Source organism: Megalops cyprinoides, chromosome 6, assembly GCF_013368585.1.
Source record: "Megalops cyprinoides isolate fMegCyp1 chromosome 6, fMegCyp1.pri, whole genome shotgun sequence".
NCBI classification, from domain to species: Eukaryota; Metazoa; Chordata; class Actinopteri; order Elopiformes; family Megalopidae; genus Megalops; species Megalops cyprinoides.
Window position 1 is genome coordinate 29,935,447 of NC_050588.1, and position 26,980 is coordinate 29,962,426.

Sequence of the window (26,980 nt, forward strand, 5' to 3'; positions counted from 1 at the left end):
ACAAGCTTGCTTTCAGTGATATTCACATTTCAGAATGGAAATGCCCTCGGCTGTCATTTTGATTTTACAACCCAACAAGAAAAAAAGACTAGAGTGATGGGTGAGAGTTGGGACCATTTAATGGCCTGAATCACTTCATGAGCAAAACTCCCCACAGGAAGGTTTAAACTATGCCAACTGCAAATATGCTCTCTCCCCTTCCACACTCATATCTCCTCCCTCCCTCTCTCTCTCTCTCTCTCTCTCTCTCACTCTCTCTTTCTCTCTCTCTCCCCCCCCCCCCCCCCCCCACTCACTGTTATATTTGAGTAAAAGCCTTTCAGCATTCAACGCCTAACCTATAGCCTTTTGATGTATAGTGAGGAAAGAAGAGTGAGGCTTATTGTTTCACATTAGATAAGTTCTCAATATTTATTGCTTCTGGTTTCACATTCATTCCAGCATGTGCATTCTTGGAGCAACCGGGGCCACAACGTTTGAACGCTGATGACATTTTGTATATGAAAGAACTGAAAAACCACATCTTAGATTGAGAGTGGGGGGGCATACAAAATGTAATGTAATGTATACTGTATGAAAAATAACAGCAAATGTCATAAAATCCACAAAATTCCAGTGGCCTCTAATTAAAACTAACACATGCTGCTTTTAACAGTGGAAAAAGAAGAGTGGGTTGGATATAGCATCTTGAACAGTGTGCTCTGGCATCATATTGGCTGAAATCCCAACAGGCTTTATGCCAAACTACTAAAAGGTCAAGACACTTCACATTAGAGTATAAAACCACTAAGTGCGGCGCAAAAGTTATTCTCTGGTCAGACAAAATGGGCAGATTGCAGCGTTTAAACTCCCCAGTCTCATCAATACACAAAAACACATCAAAAAAACTCAAGACCCAAGATAATATTGCAGATTCCAAATGCATGCATAATCCCAGACCCTCCCAAATCATTGATATCATGTGTGTGTGTGTGTGTGTGTGTGTGTGTGTGTGTGCGTGTGTGTAATGTGTACTCTATGAAAAAAATAACAACAAATGTCATAAGAATTCCACAAAATCCCAGTGTATGTGTGTGTGTGTGTGTGTGTGTATTTATCTATAGCTTGAGCTTGAAGCTTGAGGACCAACAACTGCTGGCATGGCCGGAAACAACAAAGCAGAGTGACACAGGCTGTGTGGAGGAGTAAACTACATAACAGGAAAGGGACACAATGCGAGGGATGTTACTCAGCTCTTACAAAGACCATGGGAACCCTGCACTGCAAGGCCTGGTGTAACTTCACTTGTGCCTTCTTGTCACAGAACGAGCCTTCCAGGACACTTCAGGAACTTTTTGACATGCATATAAGTACCTATTGTAAAGCTTTGGATAACCGGACATTACGGATACGACAGGAGGTCACATTACACTTTAATGGAATTCCCAGTTTTCCCGCAGAAATTTATTCAAACTGTTATTCCCACAGTTCTGTGATGTCCATTTGCCAAAGCAGGTCCAGCGCCTAGAAGCAAGTCACAAAAAATCCTGAAGAACTACAAGCTTTCCACATAAAGTAAATCTCAGCTCCTAAAGAAAGACTGACATGCTGAACGCTTCTCCATCTTGCATCCTCTCTATGGTCATAGAAATATGGAGGTAGGTGGTAAAATGAGGACAAAGTCAAGTATGATCAATAAAGGCAGTCCAGGCCATGTATGGCACTTAAGAGAGACTGAATGATTTGTGTTGCGTCACTTGCAGCATAACAGTAGTTAACCCCCAGTCATTTTCCTTTAAGATAAACTCAGAAACACAAATGTCATCTTATTTCAGTTGTTGGGACGATATGAAAAAAAAAAAAAAAAAAAAAACGCTTGCCACTATAGATTATGTCTGATGCGGTTCGAAAACGCCCATTTAAATCGAGACATCAGAAGACATATCTCTTAAATATAAAAACGAAACAAATGTTATTAAAAGATGGCAGTATATTCTATTACATTGGCTATTAACCGCAAACTTTCAGAACTGTTTACGCTCCTTACTCTATTCTTGTTTCCAAATATTCAAAATAATAGCTTCGATTATCACTGCATATTTAACTGAGGCAATTTTGCTGTTTAAAAAAGTAGTCTATTCCATGGACTAAAATAGGATGAAAATGGATAGCTTTTCCACGTGAGCCGTTGACATAACGGCGCACTAAACTCTCCGTAACTTAGACACACTGGACACACAGTGCAACTAATTTTATTCACATACTTAAAAGCAATAGCAAGGTGGATTACATTAACTAATTAAAGCAAACCAGTCGCTCTCATCGCTTGTTTGCCCTATTTGGGCACAAACCTTCTTTTCTTTTTTTACCCGTCCACTGTCACTAAATCATTTTTGTAATTCAGTTTAACACCCATCCCAGCAATATAACCGTTAAAATATACACAGACGAATACCATAAAAGTCGCAGTATTCGTGGTAAAACTTACCAAAAATGTTCTCGTTCTGTGCCTCTTTGAAACAAATAACTCCACACAATTATCCTCTTATGACGGGACGCAGCCCTTACAGCGCACTGTACCTTAAGCGAAGCAGTGACGTCTATCTCATCTCACTGCCTCAACATCATAAACAAACGTTCGGCGTGTGAGAAAAGCCACTCCTTCTGAGCGTCTTATTCATTTGCCTATTATTTGCTGTCCAAACTGATTTGACTAATGTCCGAGTTGGTGTGATGCGTATTTGCTCTCATAACGCACAGTGTGCAAAAGATTATTTTTCGCAGGTGTTCTGATAATTAAACTCAGTGGACTCTAAGTCGGTTTCTACGGGATGTATAAGTTTAAGGAGGGGAGACTAAAAATGGAAAATGCCTTCGGAAATGAGATGCATTTTATATGACTGTTTATGCCCCTTATGTCAGACATTTATGTCATGTATCCTATTCACATGTTTTCTACCTAGCATAGCTTGATTAACCTGGCTAATGACTCAAGCAAGAATAATTGCTTGATAGAACCCATTTTTAGGTCTGTGATCAATATATGATGTACACTTTGCATATACAGCAAAATGACTACATGTATGTTGTGATGAAATAATTTTGAAAACAAAGGACAAAAGTGACAATGTAGTACACAATGTTTTCTGTTACCCCCTCCTGTGTCCATGTGGTCTCAGATTTGAGGTTTACTACACTTAAGTGAATGGGAGCCCCTCTGGTGATTAGGAGAAGACACGCAGACTAACCACTAGTCCTAACATAAGCAGACCACACGTCAACTGGTACAAAACTGTGAACACATTTCTGGCATGAGAAATCAAGCCAAAGTGCAACTGAGACATGTAAACATTTTCATCACCAACAGCTGAAAAGTGATACATGCCAAGAATGTTCTGGGTTTGGTACAAGGACAAATCAGAAGACATTTCAAAAAAAGACACAGCACTCTTAAATAGGGTCCAGATTTTTATTATTTTGAATGTACAATGTCTTATAAATGTGCTTAAACAATTAAAAATTCTTACTGTGTAAATATAATTTGACATATACAAAACAGACTCACATAAACTGTTATGTTCATGTAAATAAAGAAAATCTCATCAAAAGCACAAACTATGTAGTTCAAGGTGACACAAACCATCTTCCAACTGAGTTCAAAGCAGCCCTTTTTGTGAGAGTAGCACAAAGTGCTGGAGCTTTGTTTTGGTGCAATGCACTTGTGGTCGTGACTGAAGAGTCCTTGGATTTTTTTCCCTGCTAGAGGCCCACTCATCTTCAGGTTGTGGCGGTAACCCCAAGACCAGCGCAATGAGGTGGACCCAAAGTAGACCAAGTGCACATCTGAGAACACCTCAGTCTGCTCCAGGGAGGGTAAACCAGCCAACACAATGGGCCATCACTGAGGGACAGTTGACCATTGAGATTAAAAAAGCTTTCCAGTTTACAGGCTATTAATATGAGCTGACTAACATAACTTAAACCCAACACACCCTCCACCCTTTGGCTTACTTCTAGGATGGTCTTGTGCGTGTATTTAGCCTGGTTAAGGCTATCCTAATTTGAATAGGATGTGAGAGGTCTTCATTATAATGGAAGTGATCTTTCAGACAGATCACAACTGACACCTGTGACTGCACTTCAGCCTTGATGCCAAGCAATGACTTCCACCCCCAGCCCACTTTACCCCACTAAGTGCAATAGTGGGGTAAAGCATCAGTGTAGACAAACATGACCTTTATATACCAGCCGTTAATGTATAAATATACCATTTAAGGTGTCAATGTCTTCTTCATAAGTCTCCTATGAATGCTGAGCAGAGGTTATGTGAAAGTTGCCAGTCTGAATGCAAGTGAAACTTGGAGGAATGCACATCTGTACATGCTTCCCTCTGATTTAAAGAGGAATTATACAGTAAGTGTATAAAGTACCATCCTCAAAATAAGGCCACTTGTAAATGCAGAGCTCAAAAAGGCTGGGGAAGTCATAAATGGTATTGGTTATCAAATCTAACCAATCAGACATAGACTCTTCTTTATTAAATGTGTTAACAAATACAGTTTTCTCTAACATAACTAGGATAACAATAAAATCTGCATTAGAGTCTGATGTATTCTCAACTTTATGCCTCCAACTGACTACAAAATACAGCAACTGGATGGATATTTTGGGGAATAAACTTTGTTTTCGATTCCGTAGACAAAGTAATTGTAGTCTTTCCCATTGTAGCTGTAGAAGGCATGAGTAAGAGGGACCAGTTCAATGGTTTGACGCTGTAGAGAAAGAGATAGCATGTTTTCAATCAAAAGCAAGGGGTTGCAAAAAGGTTTCTATGAATATTCCTAGCTGTACCAAATAATTCATTTCACCAAAGCCAGCTCTAGTCAATAATGACACCTACAGGGAAGAGTATGTAACTACACATTTTCCACAAAATGGACAAAGACAGTATGAAGTGCAAGAACCCCGAGCAATTATTGTTAGAACCCACACAGCAAGTCAACAACATGATGAGTAATTTATCTTTTTGCCTTGAGGGGTATTTAGGCTGGACAGAATATCTGTATAATAGGATATGTTACCACAGGTTTCTGTGCAGCTCACCTGCTGAAAGATACGGCTTATGGCGGAGAACCTGCTGAGGTGCTCCTCACACATCTTCCTGGACATTTCACAGATCTCTTGGTCAGGGAAACCCACAATAGGATAGACCTTATGTGGAGGATCGGATGTAAAATAAGTTAATAAGTTAGTATTCATTGTTGATATTACCTCCACAGACATATCCTGAATGCAAAAAATTTACAGTACAGATCCATACCAGCACACTTTCATCCACGAAAAATGGATCCCCAGACACCTTTTCAAACTTCTTCACTGGGAATTCGGGTAATCGATCTGGGATAAACTCAAATGTGTGGTTCTTCCTGAGGATCAGATAGAGGGGAACATGATAGTAGGGACATTCTGGGATGCAGTACACTATGACACAAAGGAATAAAGCCCAGCCTCTACATAACACTTACATGGCTCACAACTACATCCTGATTGTGGTGCTCTTTGCTGCACTTACAGTTACTTCTGTGTGTATGCTCAATAACCAGTGTGTGAAGGTTACTTCACAGGAATAAACCACAAATCACATTCAAATGAACAAGTTTTACCGTTTGATGGTCAGCTGTATGAAGTGCATCAGGTTCTGGTGCCCTTTGCACGAGGAACATACTTGAGAACCTTTTCCGTGACAGTGGATGCATCTATAAGCAAGACAGTGAAAGCACACTCACTTTGAAATTACCCGTGACGTGCAGTAACCAGCAAATCAAATTATGCCACTTATGGTCTTTGCATCTTACACAACCAAGACATTCATGAAATGAGACATGTTATGGGTCTTTTTTTTGCATTTGGCCAATGAAAACAACATGTCTGCATGAAGTCAGTTTGTGAAACAGTAAATAAACTTTATTCAGCATTAATGAGCATTTAGCAGACAGCCAGAGAATCAGCCTTTTCCTACCTTTTTCTTCCTGTGCCATGACAATGACTGCACCTTTTTTTCCTAGCACGGCCATTACCACGACAAAATGTACACAAAACCTAAAAGCAAAAAATAGACAAACACAAAAAAAAAAAGCACAAATGGCAAAGTTTCCAATGGCATCATGAAAATCAAGGTAGTGGCCTTTGGGCCTTTGGGTCTTTGGGTAAGACTAAATATTCCCCAAAGTTTCAATTTATCACTTCAAATCCCAAATATATTAAATGTATCAGGACAGACCTGATAGCCCTTGTGGGAAGCATTCTGTACCAGAATTTTTATTGAACATTGTGGGAATCTTTGGACTGCCATCTACATTCAATCGCAAAGTATACAAATGCTTGCAGAAAAAAGGTCTCCCAGCACGATGTTTGAAATATACTCCCTTGAGCCACAATCAGTAATACTGCGACAAGTGGGAAAAAAAAAACAGCTGACATTTTCTGACATTGCAGACATTTAAGAGGAGGCACACTGGCAGTGCTTAAACAATGGCGTCTTTGTTCAGTGGAATTACGTGACTATAATGTTGCTTTTGTGGAGTTGCGTGACAGAGAGAGAACCCGAAGGGCAGAACATGGAGGAGTCCTCACTCACCTTCCTTTTGCCGTGGCAACGCTTGCATTGCACCCTGCCCCTGCCCTGACACTTGTGACACATCTGGAGAAGGAACAAAGTCATGGATACAAAAACACCCACGCATGCACGCACACACGCGCACAGACAGACAGACAGACACACACAGTGTATGTATGAATACACAGAAAACAGTCATAAATGTTCAAGAATGAAAAAAACAGAATCACACACAAATAGAACTCCCGGACACATGGGATTCTGACACCTCTGTGAAGTTCTGATTTAATCCCAGTATGTTAGAAAAAGTCTCCTGTAGTGCGATTCTGGTCTGATAGTGTGGTGCACACAGTACACCTGCTGGGTTATGTTGTCCAGATAACCCTAATCATGTGGTGTGAACTGGCCCTGCAACCAGAAAAAAAACCCTACACAAATTGTGGATTTGTTTTCCACCAATTAAACACTTTGATTTATTTCAATGCACTTCACATGAAGAAGATTATGTACCCCACTAGCTCCACTAGTGAACAATGCATTCAGTGGCTAAACCCAACATGATTTAATTTACTGGACTAGCTAGCAGCAGCTATCACCATTACAAAGAGGGGAAGGCTCAATTTTATGTAGGGGTCTGACAGTAGCTAAAACTCCTCAGTGGAAGGAAGATGGTTCACCTTGATGAAGGATGAATGTGGCACACGTACATCCAGAGTGGAATCAACAAACAGGTGAGGGGGCTGCACCATCACGTCCCAAGGAGGAGGGCTCATCCCATACTGGGGTCCATCCACAAACTGATCTGGAAAGACGAAGTAGAAGACCATATCATAGGTGCTGGATTAACAAACTTGGTATAACTTTTCAGACGCATCATGTCATCAAAGCCAAGCATTTCCATAGCGTTAATGTGTGACATACCAGTGTATGGTTCGAACTTCCAGGTGCTTGATCTCGACTCTGTGAATGTTTCCAAGCGGTACTACAGAAGAACAAAAACAAACATTTGTTTCCAAATAAATCAGACTCTGACCTAGCGAGGAATGAGTCTTCACCTGTCACCAGAAAACTGTCCTGACTTGGTAGTCAGTAACATGTTTTTATTCAGATCTTGATCTTGGCAAGAGTGGCAATAAATAAGTGGTCATCCACTGCTCCCTGGAGCATATAAGAGGGCCATCTCTTCCAGCTGACAAAGTCCCTTTATCCTCCACTGGGACAAAATGCAGTGATGTGTGTGCCATCTATGCAGCCCATGATCTGAGGAATTTAGTTTATTCAACTCTCCCATGCACAATGATTACCTTACAGTTCATCTGTGAACATTGTACTGATTCCCAGCCATATACTTGATGCTGCTTCCATTTGTAGGGGCCAGTAGAAATACACAAGGCAAGTGGAACAGGTAAGGTTTAATAAAACTCTCCATAATTTTGCATAATTTGCTGAATGAGATTTGCAACATATGCATCCAAATTTTACCATTACCACCAATCCTGGCTTATGATCAACAGTGCCTGCTCACTTTCACCCATTGTATTGTCTACAAGTGTTTCAGTGTGTCATGAGTAGCAAATTACCTCAGATATAAACTATCAAATATCCATGTTCTGTTTGCTCATATTGATCAGAATAGTTTTTTGCAGTAAGCCACTTTGCAAAATGACTAAGAAAAAGATAAAGTTAAAAGTAGCAACTCTCAAGTCTCACAGATAAAGTGAAAAACATGAAAATTTCCACATGTCCCATCAGGACATTCTGAATACTGTGTGCACAGGAATATAAGTGGTGGTTCCATTTAGTAATCAGAACATGACATGACCAGGATAAGCACTGTTATTCAGAATACTGGGCACATGTAAACACCGTCGCTGTGTGTGTGAGGAGTGTGTGCATGCAGGAAGCCAGCAATTTGCTAATAAGTCAAACCCATCAAATTAAACATGTGGACCTTCAGACTACACGTCTTTGTTCTGTGGGTGTGACGGGTCAATGTGCAGCCTCCTAAACTGTTTTTTTTTTTTCAAATAAATCATTTGGGATGTTTTAAAATTTAAAATACTAATTCAGCCAGAACTAACACAGCTGTCATGACTGATAACCTCTGCAACGCTGACAAAACCTGTGTGCTGATCAGACACAAATCATGTAAAAAAACAAGAAATGTCTTTATTCCAGTGTTACTAAATAAAACAACTTAAGAAGTCAGCTGCATACTGGTTAACAAACAGTCTCTTAATACTTTATCTATACATTACATTTGAGGCTACTACATATTTTTGAGCGTTAATGGGGTAAGGAGAAGGGCAATTATCAATCAGTCATTGTTTTTTAATCTTTTTATAGGCTTTTGCTGATTATAAATGCACAAATGACATCAATCAACACAAATTATGAGGTAAACAAAAATTATAACATCAACAACAAAACAGAAATAAATAGCCTGGTTGCTGTATTACTTCCCTACAACTATCATTTTAGGAATTTTTGTACATTTCTTGTGTTAACACAAGCTCTGTCATCATGCTAGATCGCAGTAAGCCCTGCAAGAAGAACTGGTTTCAAAAGACCGACGAATATGAAGCTGCATTTATCTGTACCTTGCCTGGCCAACCTTTGGAACTTTGTCATGCAGTGCATCTAATATTGTTGACTCTGTATGGTTTTTCGCTGCTGTTGTATTGTACCTCACTTGCAAGTCACTTTGGATAAAAGCATCTGCCAAATGAATAAATGTAAATGTAATGTAAATGTAGTTCAGCCAAAATGAAGAATAGGCCAATTTAAAAGCCGTGGCTTTTCTGTATGAGTCTTCATAATTAGCATAACATGTATTTTGCCATTTTGCCACATTAGCCAAGTTTCATAATCCTCCATTAATTTTGACTAGCTAGGTAACCAAGTTTGCTGGCTGCCAAGTTAGCTAAATTCTAACAGTATGAAACATTATGCTATTTGAACTTGTAGCCCACCCTCTGTGTGTGTGTGTGTGTGTGTGTGTGTAATTAAATGAATAAGGCTCATATTAATACATAATACTGAGTCATTCGACCAACACTCTTAAATTTCATGAATCGAGGTTTTTTTTGTCAAAGCACTATTTTTTCTGCAGTGGAATGTAAAACATGTTTTTTCTATACAGCAGGCTACTCCTGCATGAGACAGCCATCTCTTCAACTGAACTAGAACTGAAATGCTTGGAATGCAAAAGAGAAAGCCTAACCCCTCATAGAATACCATCCAATATCACCCAGTAATGTTTAAGGATATTCTTTTATTTGGAACAGTTTGTAAAAGGTTTGTCTATGATTAGATTTTGCTGCCTCACTTGTGACTGACATAATAATCAATATATTTGTTATATTCCTGTTTCTTCCTGCTCTGACACTGGACTGTGGCACACTTACACGGTACACAGTGAAAGGCCTCAGGTCCTTAAACACCATATTACGGGCTGGCTTACTGCTGTAAGTCCACTTCTTCCCCACAAACTGCAGCAACGCTTCCCTGGCTATATCTTCGGTCACCACAGGCACCCTGCAGGGAACATGGCGACACTGTTCTGGTAAATGTCTTCCAACAGATTACACAGTACCTTCTACTGTCTGATCTGAGTTTACATAGTGCTGTGAGGAAGAAATACTAATTTGGCTGCAAAAATTGTGTCACCCGAGGGTCTAAGAGTTACTGCTCCTATGGTTATTGCTCCCCATGTATGTTGCAAATAGCAAATGTTCTTCCCACTTTAGTGTCTGCAACAGCTAGAGGTGACATTCTAGAAGCTGAAAACATTGCAAGCATGCCTGGCATGTAGCAGAACGATCACTGGTTCCGGTAAGAATCCAGTAGTACTCAGAGTTAAGAAATAGTTTCTGAGGGGATGAAATAAATAAATAAATGATTTTAATTTAAAAACAGGAATTTTTCCACAAACTCTTAGATGTGCAAGCCCTCAATGGAAACAATGTGTTCTGGTTTTCAGGGATTTGCTAAGCAACTCATTCAGAATAATTTCAAATAAAGATGGAGTGTTGTGCTGGTATTGAATAATACTGAAGGGTACAGGTTCAAACTAGACCACGGGGTAGGTTTTTTTGTATTGGGACACTGGCACAAGCCTAATTGGAGTTTGTGAAAACTGTCCAGTTTGGTATGAAAATCATTCGGGAACATTTAAAATAAAGACTGATATCATTGAAAAGGCTCAGCTCAGTATGTTGAGTCTCAAACTGGAATCTCCAATATTACCATGTAGGTTAGCCATCATTATAGTTACATTTGCCATCACCTGACATCAGGGACTGCTGAACCTCTGTCATTCTCTGGTACAGACACATGATCCTTAGGAGGAGGGTATAGCATGTCTGTACAATCTGAAAGGACAGACACAGCACATCAGATAAAACTGCAAAGAGGTAGCTGGGATGAGAGTATAAACAGGGGCCTAATTATACTGCGTTTCACAGCAGGCCCCATCTTTCTCGCTTTTCCAGATGCAACAGAAGCTGAGAGTGCATGGTAATGAATGCGTTCCAGCACTCACCCTGGTCTGGGAACATTCCCTCATATCCTGTAACATTGTCTAACCAGCCAGGAGGAGGCGCTGATGGTCCCTCCTCAGGGAAATCTTGATCAGAGTCACCTGCTAGAATGAAACACCAACGTCAGTACACAGATTAATGATTCAAGATTACCCCTGTAGAGTCTTAGAAAATAAATGTCTGATAGAGTTTAGATGACATCTAAGCTCATTCCCTGAGGCTCGTTTTCAACTACACACTTCTTCCAGAAAGTTATGAAAAGTCATTTAAAACACCACTAACACATCATTTTAAAAATAAAAATATAAACTAAAACAATAACACTTCACAGAACAACCTTAAACACCCTCCAAGGCAACTGAGTACAATGCAATAGACTCAATGCATTCTAATGAATCTTTCACTGTCCTTTGGCACGCTGAAAGAAAAACAAACTACAGGATAAGGAAGTGAGATGGAATTTCCAAGACATCAGGAAAAACTAGGAAAAAACAATTCAGTTAGAGGAAATGTCACTGTCATTCTGGGACACCACCCAAATGATGACAAATGTTATCAATACACCGATGCACAGCTTCAAGTGAATCTGGGTAAACCATGATCATCCAGAACATAACCTGAATGGGGTCTCAAATACCAGTAACAAACACAAATAATACAACAATCTATAATAATAATAATAATAATACTATGGCCTCTGGAACCACACTGCCTGCATGCTTAATTGGTGCCTGCCAAGTACTAAAAATGAAAAACATGTTGTACTGATATGGATTGGTTTTGTGACCAAACACAATGATGTTAAAAGAAAAGACCAGTCCCCTTCAGCTATGGTCAAACTCACGGTTGATGAATAAATGAGGCAGGCTTAACAATCTAACAATGTACCCAAAATACATCACTGTTGTGGCTGGGGTGGGTCTCTAGCAGTTGAAGGGAAGACATTGTTTTCATCTATTTCTGGAAGGCATTTATGGCCCCCTTAACTCATTTTCAGTGGTGGCCTTAGCATTTACAAGGAGCTCATGTTGCTGCCGGTGTATTTCTAACTTCGAATCTACAAAATGAAACTACAAGCTGTGCCCGCCGTATCCTGTTAAAAACAAAACTGTCGGAGCAGACGGGTGGCTCATTCATTTATGAAGTTCATTCCACGCTGCCTTAGTTTTGATATGAGTCCGAACTGTGCCATTCACTGATAATGAACAGGAGAAGCAGTGGAATGCAAATGGATTGGTTAGCCAGTGTCCACTTGTCTCAGCATGTGGGACCATCTAGCACCTCGCGAAGCACTTATCAGTCCCCTAGATGTCATCAGTGAGGATGTGCTTATCCTCTAAACGCCATTTGCTTCGCTGCAGTGTGCTGTGAGACGCGTAGCGTGGAAAAACGGCCATCGCCTGTGCGAGCGTATCTGAGCATTGCGTTCATCTTGCTTCAGTGCTCCTGTGCAAATGCAGAGTCTGTCAGTGGAAACAGAAATGGGCACAGCCACACATGAGGCCAACACAGGGCTTTAAGCCTCGCTCGTGGTCCTGCTCATGCCACAAATAACCCCTTGCAAAGACAATGGAATAAGAAGGCAGCTCTCATTCCAGCAGGTTTCATTCCTGATAGTGGTTAAGGAGCTAGTTTGTGCCAGTTCCTTTTTATCCTAGTGATGACTGGTACAGATTAAATCATTGTGAGCACACAGACAGGCAGAAAACATTGACTATAAACATGATTCCTGGTTCTGCAACATTATTTGATCTTACTAATCAAGGCCACCTTTTCCATGTAAAAAAAACTACTGACACAGGGATTTGGGGAAGGAGACATGAGTTGGCATGATGGGAAAATACTCAATAATACTTACTTTAAAATCTCTCTCAAATTCTAGACATAGCCAGTGAAGTGGTCCAAAAAAACTAATTTACTTCAGTCACACTTATTCTATATTTAGTTAAGTCAAAGTCAAAGTTTTTTATTTGTCACATACCAAGGTACAATGTACAGTAAGCAGTGAAATGATAGTTGGCAGCAGGGCAGACTGTGCAAAACTCACAACAGAAGTTAGGACCATTAGAACACATTTAGGCTGCTTGACAATAAGGCACTGTCCACACTCATCACCCACCGCAAAAGTCTTTTTGAGAGAAATGCGTCTCTCAACTACCTGGAATCCAAATGTGTGTGGATGCTGAAACAGAAGTTCTGAGTCCCAAAGCACTGAGGTGGCTTTAAACTAACTGAGTTAGAGAAGCACTGCTAAAATTAGACAGGTGTCTAGGCATGCTGGTAATCTCCAGTGAATCTTGGGGGCGTGGTTATCACTTGGCTGTGTTCATTGATAATGGCTCGTTGTTCAATCATTATATTTAGGAACATTGTCAAAAACAGAAGCAGGGCTTATAATGAGAAGGTTACCAGTTTGATTCCTTTCATGCTGTTGTACCCATGAGAAAATTACTCCACCCAAACTGCTACAGTAAAATGACCAGCTGTATAAATCGATAAATAAGCTAATGCAAGCTAAAGAAACAACCTCTGATTTTGAAAGCATTGGCTTTCCACAAAAACAGCTCCACGTGAAATTATAAACAAAGCAGAGAAAGAAATAAGCAAAGAACTTCTGAAAACGAGATTCAGCTGTGATCAATAAGAGATGCGTCATTAACAAGCTCTCTGTTCCAATTCATAACCTAGGTATTGTATACATGGCAACGAAAACACAAACATACAACTGGCAATCAGTGAAAATACTTGACCTTTGAAAAGTATTCCTTAATCCCACACAGCAGGGACACAAGTCTGTACCAGCTCTGGAAAAAGTTAGGAGAAAATAACACAGCTGGTAACAGTGGAGGCGTGTCAACTTCTAGTTGAATGTACTCAAAAGAACATACACTTTGCCTGCCTGAATTATCTGATGTGGGACTCTCGAGTGGCTCAGCCAGCAAGGTGCTTTGAATGCAGACTAAGCCGTACAGCCTGGGTTCAGAACTGACCATGTCATCTGTCAACAATGATGGGAAGGCCACAGCAGCTGAAAAAAATAGCTTCATTCTGCCAGAGTTGGAGTGGCTCTGTCAGCATGATTACTATGCATCTCTGCTATCAGGTACCCCTGTGACTCATCAGCCATGCATCAATTGTTTACATGTCATAACTGCAGCACCACTTACGCCCCAAAGAGCACGTACTTAACTACTGTGCAATGTGGGACTATTAGCATGAAAACCAGTCACTGCTGGCATGTGAATACATGTGACAGCTGCATTCACTATTACCAACTCAAATGTGGGAGAGAAGAGGTTATTACAGTGTGACAAATCTAACATGTAACTGGTAATTCCAAACAAGTGATGGGAGAGGGGGGGAACATGCATCAATCTTTTTGTTAAAAAAAGTGAAATTCATAACTTTGAAAGCCCCTGTATTAGAAACTCATTTTGGAGAGTACAATCATTTTAATAACATGTATACATAACCCCTGCAAAGAATGACACTAGGCAGCTGCATGTTACCAAAAAAGCCTGTTAAAACAAAACTTAAGTAGCGCAAAATCCCCATTACCAAAATATTGCATGAGACTGGAGGGCTTCATAAATGTGTGTGAAGGTGGGGTGTTGCAGCAAAACCTACACATAGTGTGTTATCTTTGACTGTCCCACATGAAGCATGGAATTTCACAGGCAATGTCATAACCCAAAGAATGAGACACCACTTTCATTACATACCGTAGGACTACTAAATTCATTTTTGGCTGGTAATCTGGGCCATAAGCTATACATATAGTACATAATTTTTACATCTATGTAAAAACTTCAGCCACCTTGCTATCCAACAAGCTTGTACCTGTGACTCCTGGAGCAAACTTGTGGCTTGAAGGAGTGTCCCATACAGAAAATTGAGGTTTACTGCCTTCTGACAAACTCATGAATCAGCTGACTTCAATTGTACACCAAACTGGTTACTCAGAGGTTGTACAGCACACTGTGAACATTTATTGACCTTTACAGAATCTGAATGGACTAGGCGTACACCTAACAAACCCATTCACATAAAGATTAATGAATATGGTCAGCAGCTGCTGTAAAACTTCACTTCGTACATTTTTTTTTTTCCATGGACAGGAAGTAACTTCAGTTAAACTCCTGAAAGCACCAGACAACTGGTATGAGAATCCGATTCAGAAACAGCTGAGCAATTATATAGGCTAAATTAACATGGACCAACTGTTTATAGCTAGCACTGAACACTGAAGCAATACCCAAATTCGATTTTAAAAAGTTAGACCTTACACGGAGGCTTTACTTACTGGTCTTTTACACTGGCGTTTTATATGCAATGGTCATAAAGGGCCAGTTCAGTCCCATTGGATGAAACCATGGAGCTAGTAGGCGCCCATATTGATGCATTTCTCCTCATCTTGTGACACAAAAAGAGAGCGCGCACTGGTGACGTTTTTTAGTTTCTGAGTGATTCGGGACACACGCAGGTGAGTTTCTTCAACATGTCTCAGCGCTACAGTGCAGCCAGGACACTCCAGCGGAATACTCTACCGTCCACTAGCCTCTTTGACAATGCAATAAAAGCATTTGAAATACAAAATGTAATATTATAGGCTTCTACGTTACTAACCACATCGTTCATTTAGACAAACACTAAGATAATCTGAAATCGCTGCAGCACTACAACGGAAAAAGTCGTAAACCGACATACACAAAGAGGCATAACCACTGCATAAAAGCCGCTGCCAACAAAAGCCGATCCTGTGGTCCGGACCACACATCACGGAATGTTGCAACTCCCTCTTCTCCATTCAAGCTGCAGCACATTACAGTGCGTGTGCGTTGCTTTTCTGTAATGACGTACCATATGTAAAAGGTTATGTGACACACCGCTCCAGACAATGTTATTTCAATTTTGTTCACCCCCACCAACAGCTGTAGTTGTCATTTCCACGATAAAGCGGCGAATTCAATCTCTATTGGGTACAGTGTTGTAAAGGGCTACATCTGAGTGTGAGCAGGCTGAGCAACATCAGTGGAGCAAAAGTGAAACGCACATGTTGACAAACGGCATCAGTAAGCTAGGTTATGTAACATCACCATATACATTTGTTTGTGTATTACATGTTAAATGTTGACCTCAACTCACCAAGATCTTCATATTTTCCGTCCATGGTCTTGTCACAAAGTGACGTCTAAGCTGACACCCCCTTCTCTTTTGGAACGCAAGAACTCCAGCAGAAAGTTTTTAGCTTTCTGCCTGAACCCGTCCTCTAAAATGGTAACGAATGTAGCAGATCACAAGGCATGCAAGCCACGCCCGTTAAGAGACCCTTTGCTTTGTTTAAGCCGTGTAGACGTTGGACACAAATTGCACTGCGGCTGCAGTAAACAGCCTTTCATATTATGAGGGTTAAGGCACTTCCGTCAATTATGGTAGTACACTTCACCCGCGCAGACCTCCTCCTATCAAAAACGTTACTTGATGTAACAGGTATTTCACAACATGAGCCCAAACACCGATGACACGGATTGGAAAATCAATGGTGCCCGAAATTCTGAAGCACTCTCCTAAGCGCTGTCACGATTCCGCCCCCTTTGCGGAAGATGGGAGGGGTCTCTTCGGAAAAGGATTGAAGAATCACTGCTCGCCGAGTGCGATGGTCCGTGTTGTGATGAGTGCCCTAAACTCTCACAGTAGGAAGGAAAAGTGATCAAACCCTTGCATACATTCCGTATAACGCCCAAGCCAGCAGAAACATTCTCCCGGTACCAAATGAGTTATCAACTATATATAGTACAATGTTAGAAAAGTAAAATTGGTTAGGTAGACATACATTGGGTGTACATTTTGGGATAGCTTTTGACTTTTGCCATCAATTCAGACATTAAAATTAAACATTCTTCAGCGTTTTAAAAGTATTTAAACACTGCTACAAATCTGCTGTAGGTCAGGCTGTTAATGGTAATGATAATGGCCCTCCAAATTAGACATTCATCACCACAGTCAGATTAAAATACAAAGTAAAATGTTACAAATTGCTACCAACTACCAAACGTTTCGAAGCAGTACAGTTACTTCTTTAGTGATTCCAATGATGTCATCATCACTAATCAAACACAGTTAATATGTTGCATGCAATTATACTGAAAAATACCTACATACCTTAGACTGAACATATTCCTTTAAGACTGAAAAGATCCCTCTAAATCCCAGTGTGATTGACAATATCCCTGTATGCCTGATCTGATGGTCGAAGTGATTGGATGTACTAAAATGTTAGTTACTGTATTTACATTGTACAAGTTTTCAAGCATTGTGTTTCTACTCAAAACAAAGTCCACAGTCAACTGATTAATTACCTCTACTGAGTCCTGCAAATAGGCCTTTGTCGATTTGTTTATGCCATACCAGTTAAGCCAAGATGTAAAACAGTCAAGGAAATGGGCAGAGAATGTGCATTGTCAAGCCAAAGGACATGGATAGGGCAGGTCAATTTCTTTTTTTTCTTGCGTTTCTTTGCTTTATTTCTTTCATGCAAATTTTTGTATATTATATGAAATAAAAAGCAATTTACGATGGTGGCATTTTTCTGTTACTCTTAACATGACATGATTCGTAAATGATCTGAAGCACTTTACATTTTTATGTAAATATATGGATGTTACATGTCAGATTATATGTGAGTAGTTAAAATGCATATTAATGAATTCTTATGGAAAGGTTTCAGTAACTTTTAAAACAATCAGACATTTATAAAACAGAAATGATTAAAAAGGAATACACACAATTAAACGAATGTTTCCAAAAAACAAAAACTAAGAAATAAAGTGTTCCACAACCAAAATAAACAAAAACAGAATTATCTCAGTATAAAACAGCCCCACTGAGAAACACCATCAGAACAAGTAGGTGAATTAGTCTACATTAATCTCCTTCCACTATGTGACATTGACTTAGATTTTGCTTATGAATGGTGTTGAAGCTCAATGCACATACACATAATGGGTAACTAGCAACAACTATGATGTATTAATATAATGTAATGTAACGCAATGTGATGTAATGCATTATTGTGTTTGCCTGAAAATTATTACATGGATAACTTGCATAGCCTCATCCTTAAACAGTTTGTACAATTGTGCTAATGGTCTTCACTCATAAAAATAACAAGTGTTGGCAGCTCTTTTGAACCCCAAAACACAATGACCTCTGATGTCCACATCATAAGATAAACTACAATCTATTCAGTAAATGGAGATCAGGGGGTTTCAATAATTCACATCTGCAGTTTTCACAAGATGTTGCAACAGCAGCACTTTGCAGGGTAGTCATTAGTGTAGACTCTGTGTTCAGCACCATACACAAAGTAGATGTGAGTTTTCTCTTTCCAGGTGTAGTGCACCCGAGTGATGGGGATCAATTCAATTGTCTGCCTCTAAACACAAGCAGAAAGACCACAAATGTAATTACACATTTTTGTACCATTTCAGCTCATGCTTTTTTCCGATGTTGTCTAGACTCATTCTAAAAAATGTTCTGGTCTGCTTCTTAAGCAGTGTACACACTCTTATCTTTCCATCTCAGACAAAGACAAAGGTATCTTGGTCTTACTCTTTGGCCAACTCTTTGACACAGTGTCAGGACCCCCTATTCCATTCTCCCTCTGGTTTTGAGTTAAGTCTGAACACCATTTCCAAATTATCTATTGGCAGGCATGCACCACTTGACACTGTACATAACACCAGATGTAGCCTTGCTTGACAGCAAACTGCACCCTACCTGTTGCAGGATACGGCACGTGGAAAAGAACTTGGCCTGATGTTGTCTTACAGCCTTTTCTGAGACCTGGTTGATGGCATTATCTGGGAAATTGACCACTGGATACACCTAAAACAAGCAGAGACGTACAAGAATTTCTTGCAAAAGAGACCACTACAAATCCACATCCTGACTACCACAACAATTCTAGCTAAACTCATAATGAAGTAAACTTTCACTTATCTTTATGGCCACTTTAGTTATGACCCAATTTCTTTGTTCAGTCTCACTGTGAGTGATTCTCAAGCTATGTTTGTGTTGTATATACAGTATATAAGAAGAAAAGAAGTGTGTATACAAAGCTTAGATACATTTACTTAGATGGAGCATTGGTGAAAAGTATTGGTAAAACAAGTATTGGTGAAAACAAAGTTTTCTGTTTTACCAGCGGTTGCATGTCACTGAATAGTGTCTCCCCAGTGACCTGGCTGAGATGATCAACCGGGAGCCCTGACTGCTTATCCACCACAAATTGAAACAAGTTGTTTTTCCTAAAATCAACACAAAGGGATTAATTCATAAACATCCTATGCACGTTATTGTTATTATTTTTCATTTTATTATTTTTAATGGGTTTATTCTAAATATACCTGAATTTTCCTAAGGAGATGAATAAAGTATCTATCTATCTATCTATCTATCACCAACATTTCATAATGAGAGGATGACAGGTCCAGATAATAGTACTGTAATACAGTAATTTATCATTTAAAACAAGCAACAACAATGAAAAACAAATTGATGAAGTGGAAAGAACACATTTAATCTTAATCTAGAGGAATTTTATACCTTTTTAAACAGTGCATATTTTTTTTGTAATTAAAGAAAATACCATCAGATAGGTGCTATTACCATTTCACTGTTAGCTTGATGAAGCACAGAAGCTGTCCTTTTCCTTTACAGGTTTTGCAAGTTGTTGAGCCCCGTCCTGAACAAAAAGTGCATCTGGGAAGGAAAAGCACTACTTAATGGGTGGTTCAAGATTCAGTAAGTATTCAGCATACAGGTATCATCCATAAAAAACTTTAAGGGAGCCCAGGTCTCACCGAAGACGGCCAGCGCCATTGCAGGACATGCATCGAGAATCACTCAACCTTCCCACCCCGTTGCACATCGAGCACTGCATCTGTCAATTGCAAAAACATAGGGACGGAACTTTGTTGCACTTTCAGGATTTTTTTTCATTAACAAAATGTCAAAGGAAGGAAAAGGAAATGATTGTGAAAATGCAATTATACTGGACCAAGTCTTCCTTCCTCCCAGTTGTACATACCATTCCTGATGTCACACACCTTCTGCAAGGTGATCTACCCAGTGTCAAGCAGGAGTGACAGCCCTATTGATAAAAAATAATAATTATATTATAGAATTTTATACATACTGTATACATATATATACATATATATATATATATATATACACACACACACAGACACATGCATATATATATATAAATAAGCATTGTTTAAGTGGATGTAGTGCTAAGCCCTACCTCTTCTCTGTATTATTATTAGCAATACATCATGCTACATTTATGTGCTTGATAGAGTGAAATTATTCACGACTGCAACTAGATGCTGCAATCACTTTGTTTCTTTGTCATGTGGGCTGTTGTGAGGTACATAGCTTATCATACTGATGTGTCATCAATTTTACAAATATTAAGTGAGTATATTATATTAAGTATCTTTGTTGTCCTCTATGTAAGTAAATAATAGGAAGTTTTGTTTAAAAAAAAAAAGTATCATTCTTTGTGGGGATAACCTGTTCTCTGTGACATGAGTAATATGGAATGTGCCAACCCCAATTTAGCATATGTGGCACTGTGGAACTAAAATAACATAACCATACTGGAGTTCAAGATGGTCAAAATAGCACAGAACATGTAACAATGCTCACTACACAAATACTATTCAAGGCCATGGCTTGTATGTATTACTCATTAATTGTTTCTATTTCACTGATTTGATTTGATCTTGATTTGATCTTATGTTGATTTACAACTTTTAAAATAATCTCATTAAAATATCCTGAACTAGAACAGTGTTTCAGGTTAAAAAATAGTTTTTAAGGTCAGACATTTTAGGCTGAACTGCTTAGTTATGAGTATGTATTAATACAGTAAACAGAGTTCAAAAAAACAGTGCTCTACCTTAACAGAGGATGTGTATGGAATTTGGACCTGCTTTGTGTTGTCCTGAAAGATAGCAGGAACAGGGACAGCAATGTCCCATGGGCCTGGTGCTGCTCCCATATGCCCATCCACTACCTGACCTGTGAGGGAGATCAGGACAACAGAGGAGGGTGCACATCACACACCAAAAACCTGCTATCTGGTTAGTTACAGCAGGTCTTCAAAGAGGATCCACAGCCCTCATTATTAACTTTGCAGTAGTATATAGAATATTATATAGTACTGTATAGTAGCTGCACTAAGATTTCTGTATTTTCATGAACTGACTGAAAGAGACTCAAAACTGAAACAGCAGATTGCAAATTAGCTATTTTATGTGATACCCCTCACTAGAACCCCTAATTGCACACAATTTTGAGTGGGATAATTATAGCATAAAATGTAATGTCAGTCCCCTGACACTTTTTCCTATTAAAAATAACAAAATAAAGCACATAAAATCCAGCAAGCCTCTCACCGGTGTAAGGCACGCTGGCCCATTCAGTGGACCTGGATTCAGTAAACGTCTCTAGGCTGTACTGTAGGAACATATAATAGAACCACAATCCACATAACAAAAGGACACATGTTGAGCTGATGAATGACAAAGTATAAAGCGATGCAGTTCTAACTGTACATTCACATTGGGAGCTGCGAGAGTGTCAAAATTTGCTTTGGCTGCCCTGCCAACAACGCTGTTGAAGAAGTGGATGCTCTAACGTAGATGAAATAGGAAGCTGCAAGGTCTTTTGGAATGCTTGATCTTGCAAACGTTATTTAAAGGGGCCGCAAAGCAAACAAACGTGTCGACCGGTATCTTTGTGCCGACTGACCACAAGTAAGGTATAAGTTAACCTCATGAAATCTTTTAAATGTGAAGGTAAAAAATGGATCTATGAAGGAAAGAAATTAACAATTATAATTACATGTTTGGTAACAAAATACGACACGTTTACTAGCCTTGGTCTTTAATTAACATTAACGTTAATTTGTGTGTAGCCTACATTAATTATCAACCTCTCCTCCATTGTGCTTGGGAACTAATGTTTGGTGGGAACAAAAGTTTACACGGTTGTGTTCTCTAGAATTCTCTAGAGCGAAGCACTTCTATTCCGATTGGTTGCCGTGGAACCGTGTCATAGCTCATTACCACAAAGTTGCCCGAACTTCAACTTCATTCTGACGCCCACACCGCCCAAGACGTGCCGCCAACGGTCATGCTGCTGCTTGCCGTCGAGAGACGCTGGCTCACATAGAAAATGAATGACTTCCGGTCGCTTTGACGCTCTCGCCACTCCCGGTGTGAACGTAGGGTAAGAATTATCAAGTAGTAAGTATCCAGTCATTGCAACATATAAATGTTACGAGTCCATTTTGGTCTTCACATAGAAATACAATGCAAAAAATTAGAATGAGCTATACACAAGAATGTGATTAAAATTCTTGTAAACTTTTCAAAATATTACATAATATTCACGACATATTACAGTATGTGGTAACAAAGATACAGACATTAAAACATAAAAACTTTAGGTAGTCTGTTTTAGTCTTAGGACCATCCTAAGATGTACTTACCCGGAACGTATTGTGTGATTGCAGGTCGGAGAATATCATCTCTTGAACAGGCTTTTTACTGTAGCAGCACTTGCTGGACACATACTCCAGCAAGGCCTCCATAGCCAGCTCTTCACTGATGGAGGGGATTCTGGGTAAAAAAGTTAAAAGGTCATTTGTCTTAACCCAACAAAGTAAGCTATGACATTTAGTCACTTTGCCACTCTGTTACATATTTATAACCCACTTTCATCGTTACGAAAGACATCATAATTAACCCACCCTTTTGAATTTCCCCACAATACTTTTTTATCTTTTCGGAGAAACATTTGCATTAGAAGCATTCCCCCAGCCTTTAGGCCTTGAAAAAAATGATGCATTGTCCTTACTGCCACTCTCTGTTTGGTGACATTGGTTTGGGGCCTTCAGGCTGAGGTGGCTCTGGGTAAGGGGGTGGAAGGTCTGTGTATTGAAAGATTAGGAGAGGGCAAACATGAGTAGACTAAAGTTTACTCTAAAATGGCATACACAAATGTTAACATTCAACTGTTCTGTTACAACAGACTTCGTTGGAATCATCATGAAACCATACAAGTCCAACCTGATAAATAGCACTTCTTCTTAAACTCTAAAAGTACGATAAATAACCATTTTGACTGAGAGTTTACTCTACATAACCATGTACTGTGGCTTGCTTCTCTATGTCACTCACCATTACCTCCTGATCCCATCCCTTCATACCCAGGCACTCTGTCCATCAGGTCTGCAGGAGGCGCTGTTGCGCCACTATCCATAGGTTGGCTTGAACCCATGGCATCTGCATACAATGATACAGAATCTGTTAATTTCAGTATTCTTCTTCAACCTTCACCTTGCTTCAGTTTCAATTTAATAACCGCATTATGAGAAGTTCAGAAATTCTAGCATCCCTTCATGCTTTACTTAAAAACCCTATCCTTTTCCACTGTTTCTAAGTCTGTTGCTAATCTGTGTTTCTTTTCCTAATACATTTCCATTATTCTTATATGTTAGTTATAATTTGTTTGTTTTGTGCTTGCTTTTGCATATTAAAAACATCAATTATGAAATACAACGCCCCATGGGAATAGGGCTGCAACTAACGACTATTTTGATAGTTGAATAATCGATCAATTATTGGGACAAATAATCGACTATTCGGATTATGAATCGCACAATTATTCAATGGCTCTTATTTATCTATACACTTAAATTTAGCTTGAGGTTGTTTTAGGCATATGCTAACTAACAATAAAGACAATAAAGACGAGAACTTCATTCAAAAATACGTCTTTTAATCAATGGTTACTAGGACTAATTCAGTGAGGGCAGTTGCTTGCTTGCTACAAGTCTGCTTCGTTTGAAAAAAGCCATGCACGGTAGCATTACGAGATCCAACAAACCCATAACTCCTTCGAATTAATTTGAATGCAACCCACACTTGGCACGCATGCATAGACACGAGTTGTAGAAATCTGTCGCGATTTAAAATGTATCAAATTCTCCGGTGTTCTCTAAACTTGTGCACTCGGCAGCATCACTATCTCCAGCCATAAACGTCGCCTTGACAACGATGCAACATTTAAACAGAGAATTTCTAAATAGCAGAAGGGCTCTGGTTTAACATTGTAAAGTTAGGGCACGTTTGGAATATAAACAGGATTGTTGTGAATAATAGATTATTATTTGCTACACTGTATGTTCAGTGCCATTAATAATTTATTGATCAAGAGAAAATGTATTTCAAAATAGAAAACGTTACAGCTCATAACGTGAAGTAACATGGCTTTTAACATTAACATTAGCTATGCTAGCTAGCTAACTAACTTTACGAGACGAGTCTTCATCATCCAGAGAGCCAGCGAGCATAACTGATGTGCTCCCATGCCAGGCAAGGTCAGGTTTGCAAATGTTGCAGTTCACATCCTTCTTGGCAGAGTTAACCCTTTCGCACGTACAGTCACACCGGTGTGGTTAGCCGTTTAGCACATACATGCTAAAACCGGTGCGGTTAGAAAACTAGATTCTAGCTAATTTTAGCTTTGAGCAAACAGCGATTTAACATTAAAAATATAGCAAATGCTAACTGAAAACTATGAGAAGCTTAATAACACTGATGGAAACATAATGAACCATGTAATACACGCGCTATATACCATAAAAAATAAGTTATGTGCGAAAGGGTTAAGAGTGAAATGCTGCCACACTTTTGAGGTCTTTGGTCGTGAAGGTGTTGCCATCTCTATTGTTCACTCCAGTAAAGCAACGTAGCTTAGGCTACATGTCTGAGCATTCTAAGTCAGCACGAAAAACACATGCGATAACATCACCAACTAATCGACAATTAAATTCGTTGGCAACTAATTTGATCATCGATTTCGACTACGTCGATTATTCGTTGCACCCCTACCCAGGAACATAATAAATCTGAAAAGATTAATCAGGCAGCAGTGATGTCAACACAGATAAAGACCTAGAGAATCATTCCAGGTATAAGATTGTGTACGCCAGTGCAAAAGAGAATAACAATGGACATGCAATGCCCTAGGCTGTGAAACAACTTTGATTATGATCACACTTAGTTACTTTTTGACCGTTTTATGCTTAAACTCTAGCACAAATGATTTTTGCTTGATTATGCTTAAACTCTAGCACAAATGATTTCCAAAACAAGCATTTTACTCGATTTTTTTAGCAAATATATCGATTACTTAGTGATTAATACTTAATCAGTAATAACAAAAATACCTGCACCGGCAACAACTGGATATTGCTGGGTGGACGCAGAACTGGCGGAAGGATCATCTTGGTCACTGATGTGGCAAGAAGGGAATTTGAACATTTACACACTTTGATTACTATTGTATTACTATTATATCTGTAACATATTTTATTACAGATATTTCATGGCTGCCAGATATTGACCCTCCTCCCACCTCCTCCTCTTCCTCTTCATGACTCTCACACATGGAGCTGTGAAAGATGCAAGCCAGTTTCTAAGACCATCTAGCATCTAGTCTGTAAGTGTGTGTGGTGTGAACACCATTCAGGAATCCTTAGCCATAGGAAATACGACAGACGTGTTTAGGCTGACATGTCAGGTTCAGGTTATACTGAAGGAATGACACCATTGTGACACTGTGGCTCTTGGTATGGTTTATGACATGTGATAACAAGTGTACTGGCAAGCTCAAAAACAACATTTACAAGCATTATAAACGTTTCAGTGAGATATGCTGAATCACAGAAAATGAATGCACAGTATGAGTGAGTTAACACAACTGAAAACCAGAAATCTGAAAAAAAGAAAGCTGGTGACCCCGCATGACACTAGCTGAGAAAACGTAGGTTTACTACAGCTTATTTCTATGTTGTTTTGAAGCCTGCTATCCCAACTTAAGTGGTCTCAGTTTAGAACTGGCTAGGTTATTTCACTTTGTATGGATCAAAACCTCACTCTATTTAACCTTGCAAAACAGGAAGCTCTGCATTCATTACCTTAAAAACATTCTGCACGCATCTGGAATTCGCACCGAGTTGAAAAGTCACGGAAGAATTACTAGACTGTTGGATGTGCTCGCTGGGAATACATTCAAATCAAAATAAGGCAAACGCGCAACTTTTACTTTATCGATAAATGTTGTGATGATGTGATGAATGAGTGATTCAAAATAACATTTTGTAAATTTGATTTACTGAAACTCGGCTGTTCTTGTAATTGGTGGTGGCATCTGCTCAGATTTCATGGCACAAATGTGTTACAAAAAAGTTCTAACAGCGAAAAACATGTAACGGCAGCCAACAGCAGAGTAGGGCTTTACAATGACCACTTAGTCACCTCAATTAGTCATTTTTCAGAGAAAAAAATCGCTTTTCCGGTAAGTAAACGGGAAGTCTCCTTTAAGAGACTAATTTGAATGCGATATAAAACGCCATGTAACAAGTTTCTGTCTTACAAAAAATATTTTACTATGTGAACAAATGTGACGGTAACATCAACTGCTTCGATAACTTACCTTAACAAATGTTGCCTGTCCATTTTCTCTTATGGATTCGATGCTAATGGCATACGAAGACACACACACCAACTGTACCTCACCGCGTCAATGTTCCACTTTCTCGAAAACGAAACCTTTCGCGGAAGTTGCGACAACACGCGCAAGCCAGTATGCGAGTCAGTGACAGTAAATGTACATTATTACTCAAGGATTGTACCAAGTATGCCCAAATGTTTATGTTGGTTTTAATTAAGCATATTAGTATAGATCCATTAACTACAAA

General features: G+C 39.3%; 3 protein-coding genes across 4 annotated transcripts in view; all 3 read right to left on the reverse strand.

Annotated features, from left to right (window-relative positions):
- Positions 1-2,565, reverse strand: part of si:dkey-49n23.1 (semaphorin-3D) — a 43,635-nt gene extending 41,070 nt beyond the window's left edge. The window contains exon 1 of the mRNA XM_036531773.1: positions 2,468-2,565. The gene's annotated coding sequence lies outside the window, so the exon portion shown is untranslated. The remainder of the gene's footprint in view (positions 1-2,467) is intronic.
- Positions 2,566-3,709: 1,144 nt separating this feature from the next.
- On the reverse strand, positions 3,710-16,494 carry ssuh2.1 (ssu-2 homolog, tandem duplicate 1). Its single transcript, XM_036532134.1, has 12 exons — positions 16,282-16,494; positions 11,139-11,240; positions 10,884-10,968; positions 10,003-10,132; positions 7,517-7,577; positions 7,273-7,397; positions 6,617-6,679; positions 5,999-6,078; positions 5,643-5,735; positions 5,300-5,405; positions 5,083-5,190; positions 3,710-4,751 (listed from the first exon to the last, which is right to left on the reverse strand). Exons 1-12 carry the CDS (start codon positions 16,304-16,306, stop codon positions 4,617-4,619), a joined length of 1,113 nt encoding a protein of 370 aa, XP_036388027.1. The 5' UTR covers positions 16,307-16,494; the 3' UTR covers positions 3,710-4,616.
- Positions 16,495-18,019: 1,525 nt separating this feature from the next.
- ssuh2.2 (ssu-2 homolog, tandem duplicate 2) lies at positions 18,020-26,816 on the reverse strand. Of its 2 annotated transcripts, none has more exons than XM_036531424.1 (13): positions 26,716-26,816; positions 25,448-25,512; positions 23,400-23,498; positions 23,071-23,143; positions 22,703-22,832; positions 21,606-21,666; positions 21,107-21,228; positions 20,228-20,290; positions 20,001-20,080; positions 19,807-19,899; positions 19,340-19,445; positions 18,916-19,023; positions 18,020-18,571 (listed from the first exon to the last, which is right to left on the reverse strand). In XM_036531424.1, exons 1-13 carry the CDS (start codon positions 26,736-26,738, stop codon positions 18,428-18,430), a joined length of 1,167 nt encoding a protein of 388 aa, XP_036387317.1. In that variant the 5' UTR covers positions 26,739-26,816; the 3' UTR covers positions 18,020-18,427. The 2 variants fall into 2 exon arrangements, with proteins under 2 accessions (XP_036387317.1, XP_036387316.1); XM_036531423.1 differs by having other exon boundaries at positions 23,394-23,498.
- Positions 26,817-26,980: the final 164 nt, after the last annotated feature.

What these genes read in the sequence shown, in the direction of transcription:
- ssuh2.1 (XM_036532134.1), bottom strand. Translation starts at nt 16,306, where the DNA reads ATGGACGGAAAATATGAAGATCTTG. An exon ending in CACATTCATCCTTCATCAAG is followed by an intron (nt 6,680 to 7,272) that starts GTGAACCATCTT and finishes TTCCTTCTCCAG; the next exon opens with ATGTGTCACAAGTGTCAGGG. An exon ending in TCGTGGATGAAAGTGTGCTG is followed by an intron (nt 5,191 to 5,299) that starts GTATGGATCTGT and finishes CCTCCACATAAG; the next exon opens with GTCTATCCTATTGTGGGTTT.
- ssuh2.2 (XM_036531423.1), bottom strand. Translation starts at nt 26,738, where the DNA reads ATGGACAGGCAACATTTGTTAAG. An exon ending in TCAGTGACATGCAACCGCTG is followed by an intron (nt 19,024 to 19,339) that starts GTAAAACAGAAA and finishes TGCTTGTTTTAG; the next exon opens with GTGTATCCAGTGGTCAATTT. An exon ending in CGTGCCGTATCCTGCAACAG is followed by an intron (nt 18,572 to 18,915) that starts GTAGGGTGCAGT and finishes GCTTGTGTTTAG; the next exon opens with AGGCAGACAATTGAATTGAT.